Below are 5,481 nucleotides of genomic sequence, written 5' to 3' on the forward strand. Positions count from 1 at the left end.
AAAAAAAAAAAAAAGTTGGGTGCCGTGGCTCATTCTTGCCTGTAATCCCAGCATTTGGGGAAGCTGAGGTGGGTGGATCAGGAATTCGACACCAGCCTGGCCAGCATGGTGAAACCCCATCTCTACTAGAGATACAAAAATTAGCCGAGTGTAGTGGTGAGTGCCTGTAATCTCATTGGGAGGCTGAGGCAGGAGAATCTCTTGAACCCTGGAGGCAGAGGCAGCACTGAGCCAAGATCATGCCATGCGCTCCAGCCTAGGCCATAGAGTGAGGCTCATGCCCCCCCTCCAAAAAAAAAGAAAAGAAAGAAAAGAAAAAAAAAAAAACAAAAAAAAAAGCAATTGCAGTTTTTGCCATGACTTTCTCCCTCCCCACCAACCCCCTGCTGCCACCCAGACGGAGTCTCACTCTGTGGTCCAGGCTGGAGTGCAGTGGTTCAATCTCAGCTCACTGCAACCTCTGCCTCCAGGGTTCGAGCAATTCTCCTGCCTCAGCTTCCCAAGTAGCTAGGATTACAGGTGCGTGCCACCATGCCCAGCTACTTTTTTCTGTACTATTAGTAGAGACAGGGTTTCACCATGTTATCCAGGCTGGTCTCGAACTCCTGACCTTGTGAACTGCCCACCTCAGCCCCCCGAAGTGCTGGGATTACAGCAATGAGCCACCAAGCCTGGCCTTTGCCATTACTTTCAATGGCAAAAACAGCAATTACTTTTGCGCCAACCTAATAAAATCAATATCTCATCTGAAGGCTCTAAAAGAGACCTTGAGGGCAGCAGGAGTGGAGAGAGATCATTAAGTGGGGTGGGGCGGGGGCACAGGCAGAAAAGTTGAGGTGGCGTGAGTGGCAGGGCTGCCCCTGGCTGGTGCCTTTTTGGCTTCTTTTTGGCTCCAGCACCCAGCACTGGCCTGCTCTCTTGTGTCATTTCCCTGTCTCATCTTTGCTCATTACATGTTTGCCTGGGGCTGGCTTCCTTCTCCAGGGCTCTGTGTTCCTACTTTTGAGGGAGGAGGGGGAGAGAAGGAGGCTGGGGGGGAGGAGGCCCAGCTGCCGTGCCTTATGCTGTTGGGGGTGAGGCGGATGATGCCGTGTGATGGGGGTGCAGCGGATACCCTTCGTGTGTTCTGAATCATGATGGGCCGAGTGGAAAGGCAGGGTGGGGGTAAACTGAGGCACTGTGGGTGGACACAGGACGAAGGATGCTTTGAGGGTGGGGCAGGGGTGCACCCTTTAACAGGGGTGACACGGTGAGGGCTGACACCCATAGCATCAGCCACCGCCCACCCAGGGAGGTCTCACCAAGGTCTCAGGGCAGGGGGGCGATGGAGAGGGGCTCCACCCATCTTGGCAAGGCGGCCTCAGCTCTGCCGGTAACCAGGCCTGGGGAAAGCACCTAGCTCCCACCTTCTAGAGTGACCCGGACCAGAGGGCAGTGCTGGGCGGAAGAGATAAGTGGCAGGGAGGAGGAGGGAGGAGTTAGGCCCCCACCCCTCCCCAGGAGTTCAAAGACAGCAGGAAACAGGCACCGAGAGATGATAAGCTCTAGGTCATGCTGAAAAAAGACATCTTGGATTGTGCCTGACATATAGTAGGTGTTCAAAAAAAGTTTTGGGGGCTGGGCGAGGTGGCTCATGTCTGTAATCCCAGCACTTTGGGAGACTGAGGCAGACAGATTATGAGGTCAGGAGTTCAAGACCAGCCTGACCAATATGGTGAAACCCTGTCTTTACCAAAAATGCAAAAAGAAAATTAGCCAGGTGTGGTGGCAGGCACCTGTAATCCCAGCTACTCGGGAGGCTGAGGTAGGAGAATCGCTTGAATCCAGGAGACAGAGGTTGCAGTGAGCCGAGATTGTGCCACTGCACTCCAGCCTGGCAACAGAGCAAGACTCCATCTCAAAAAAAAAAAAAAAAAGTTTTTGTTTTTTTTGTTGTAGTTTGTTTTTAGAGACAGGGTCCTGCTCTGTCACCTGGGCTGGAGTGCAATGGCGATATCATAGCTAGCAGTGGCTTCGACCTCCTGGGCTCAAAGGATCCTCCTGCCTCAGCCTCCCAAGTAGCTGGGACTACAGGCATGCACCACCATGTCTGGCTGATTTTTGAAAAATAGGCTGGGCACAGTGGCTCACACCTGTGATCCCCAGTGATTTGGGAGGCTGAGGCAGGTGGATCACCTCAGGTCAGGAGTTCGAGACCAGCCTGGCCCACATGGTGAAATCTCATCTGTACTAAAAATACAAAAATTAGCCCCGTCTCTACTAAAAATACAAACATTATGCCTATAGTCCCAGCTACTTGTGAGGCTGAGGCAGGAGAATTGCTTAAACTTGGGAGGCGGAGGTTGCAGTGAGCCGAGATTATACCACTGCAATCCAGCCTGGGTGACAGAGTGAGACTCCATCTCAAAAAAATTTTTTGGGGGAATATTTTTTGCAGGGTCTCACTATGTTGCCCAGGCTGGTCTGAAACTTGTGGGCACAAGGGATCCTCCCACCTGGGCTTCCCAAAAGTCCTGGGATTACAGGCCTGAGCCACCATGCCTGGCCCCCACAAAAAACACTTATTTTTTATTTTTTTAAATAAAGACAGTGTTTCATCGTGTTGGTCAGGCTGGTCTTGAACTCCCGACCTCAGGTAATCTGCCTGCCTTGGCCTCCAAAGTGCTTGGATTATAGGCATGAACAACCACACCTGGCCAACACTCTTTTTTTAGATGAAGTTTTGATCTTGTTGCCCAGGCCGGAGTGCAATAGCATTATCTCGGCTCACCAAAAACTCCACCTGCCAGGTTCAAGCGACTGTCCTGCCTCAGGCTCCTGAGTAGCTGGGATTACAGGCACCCCTCCCACCACATCCAGCTAATTTTTTGTATTTTTTGTAGAGTTGGGGTTTCTCCATGTTGGTCATGCTGATCTCGAACTCCCGACTTCAGGTGATACACCTGCCTAGGCCTCCCAAAGTGCTGGGATTACAGGCGTGAGCCACTGCACCCGGCCCACATTTTTTTTTTTCCTGAGATAGAGTCTAGTTCTGTCGCCCAGGCTGAAGTGCAGTGGCAAGATCTCCACCTGCCGGGTTCTAGCAATTCTCCTGCCTCAGCCTCCTGAGTAGTTGGGATTACAGGCACTACCTGGGACAGGTGTGCCACTACCGCCCAGCTTTTCTTTTTTTTTTTTTTTGAGATGAAGTCTGGCTCTGTAGCCAGGCTGGAGTGCAGTGTTATGATCTCAGCTGATTGCAATCTCTGCCTCCGAGGTTCAAGCCATTCTTCTGCCTCAGCCTCCCGAGTAGCTGGTATTACAGGTTCACACCACCACACCCAACTCATTTTTTTTTTAGTAGAGAAGGGGTTTCACCATGTTGGACAGGGTGGTGTCGAACTCCTGACCTCAAGTGACCCACCGCCTTGGCCTCCCTAAGTGCTGGGATTACAAGCAAGAGCCACCATACCCGGGCCTGGCTAATTTTTGAAAAACATTTTTTTTAGGGTCTCCCTATGTTGCCCAGGCTTGTCTGAAACTCTTAGGTGCAAGGGATCCTCCCACCTGGGCCTCGCGCAAGTCCTGGGATTACAGGCTTGAGCCACTATGCCCGGCCCCCTCAAAAATCGCTTTTTGAATGAATAACTCGGGAGGTCACATTGGAACCCTGGGCTTGTTCCACCTTGCAGAAACAGAAGCGGAGACAGGAATTCCTTTATAAAAACTTTATTGGGGAGGATGGGTAGAAAATGGGGGTGACGCCCTTGGAGTTACATAAATAAATAAGTAAATAAATAAAGCAATAAGTAAGCCCCCGTGTATGTCTGGGGGGCGTCCCCCGGCCCGCGGGGAGAGGGGAGCGGGCTTACGCCGAGGTCAGCTGAATCGCGAAGACCTCGCCCTCCGTCGGCGATTCGGCCGCGCCCCCAGCTGCCTCGGGTCCGCCCTCCGCGCCTGCCGCCCCGCCGGCGCCGCCGCCCGCGCCGTTGAGACACACGGCCTCGCCCGAGCTTTCGGCCTCCTGCACGTTGTACTCTCCCTTCTTGCAGGCGGTGGACTGCACGTAGAAGGCCAGGCCAGCCCCCGCGGCCAGAAGCGCCGCGCCCCCAGCTGCGCCACCCACGGCGACCCACAGCCACGGACCTGCGGGGTGGAGACCCTCGCGGAGGGTGGCCAAGCTCCGGGGGGCTTCCCCCACCGCCCCCTGCACCCTCACAGGCACAAGGTGAGTCCTCATGCCGGGGGAAACCACTGTCTGGCCTTGGAAGAAGGGAGGGACCCTACGCACTAAGGCCACTCCCAGTGCCAGGGCGACCCCAGACCCAATTTACATCTCACTTAAGCCCATGGGGATATAAATCCGTAACCACACTTAGCCCCCTAGAGACAAGTCAGCTCTCCCCATCCCCCCAAAAATGAGGGTCAGCAGGACCAGGTGAGGTTCCCCCCACCCCAGAGAGACCCCAGCTCCAGGAGCTTCAGGAAGTGAGAAGGCGATCTTGTCCCCCGCACACGCAGAACCCACCCCAAGTTTTTAAGTCCTCTCCTGCAGCAGTGACAGCCCTGGAGGGTCCTCTCCTTGAATTCAGTTCTCCCCACCTCCATCTCCCACCCCTCAACGTGCGATCAACAGCTCCACCTGCTCAGACAACTTTGATTTCTACTCCGTCCCGCTTCCGTCTCAACTACCCGGACTGAGAGGGAGGCAGGCGGGATCGGCGGCCCCCAGACCCAGGTCACGCCCCCTTGCTGATCCCTCGCCCCGCCCCTCCCCAGCTGCTACTTACCCGCCACGCGCACCGTAATGCGCCGCGCGTGGCGCCCGTGCGCGTTGGTGGCTGCGCACTCGTATTCGCCGCCGTGGCTTCCCATGGCACCCGCCACGCTCAGAGTGCTGTTGTTGCTCGACAGGCCGATGTTGAGGGCCCCCGGGGGCGCGCGCCAGCTGATCTGGGCTGGAGGCCAGGCCTCCGCGCGGCAGGTCAAGGTGAAGTTGCCGCCTGGGCGCACGCCTCCGGGTGGCGAGGCAGCAAGTTCGGCCACCACTGGCCGGTCTGAAGGGCATAGAAGGTGCAGGGGGGCTTAGCGCCGGCCCAGCCGCTGATCAAATGCCCTGCCCCGGCCCACCAGGATCGATGAGAGACCACCCCGCCTCTAATGGGCAGAAGAGGATCCTGCCTCCTATCAGAGCCTCCTCCCCCCGACAATCAGGCTGTTGTTGGGACTAAAATTCAGCGCCCTTATTCACTGAATGGGAGGTGAAGCCCAGGCCAGTGTTCTAATCCAGGATTTGAGGAGGGCTGTGCTCCTATTCCCCAGAATTTTCTTTTTTAAAAATTAATTAATTAATCATGTTTTTGAGAAGGAGTCTCGCTCTGTCGCCTAGGCTGGATTGCAGTGGCGCGATCTCGGCTTATTGTAACCTCCGCCTTCCAGGTTCAAGCGATTCTCCTTACTGGCTCCTGCCACTAAACCTGGCTAATTTTTTTTTTTTTTTTT

The 5,481-nt window shown here is 55.0% G+C and overlaps 1 protein-coding gene across 1 annotated transcript in view; it reads right to left on the reverse strand.

The window, feature by feature from the left end:
* Positions 1-3,692: 3,692 nt before the first annotated feature.
* The window catches only part of ICAM5 (intercellular adhesion molecule 5), an 8,107-nt gene continuing 6,318 nt past the window's right edge, over positions 3,693-5,481 (reverse strand). The window contains exons 10-11 of the mRNA XM_017499988.2: positions 4,770-5,036; positions 3,693-4,125 (exon numbers count right to left, since the gene is read on the reverse strand). Of these exons, the coding sequence (XP_017355477.1) occupies positions 3,848-4,125; positions 4,770-5,036 (545 nt within the window). The 3' untranslated portion in view covers positions 3,693-3,847. The remainder of the gene's footprint in view (positions 4,126-4,769; positions 5,037-5,481) is intronic.

Source organism: Cebus imitator, unplaced genomic scaffold (genome assembly GCF_001604975.1).
Source record: "Cebus imitator isolate Cc_AM_T3 unplaced genomic scaffold, Cebus_imitator-1.0 Scaffold263, whole genome shotgun sequence".
Classification (NCBI taxonomy): Eukaryota; Metazoa; Chordata; class Mammalia; order Primates; family Cebidae; genus Cebus; species Cebus imitator.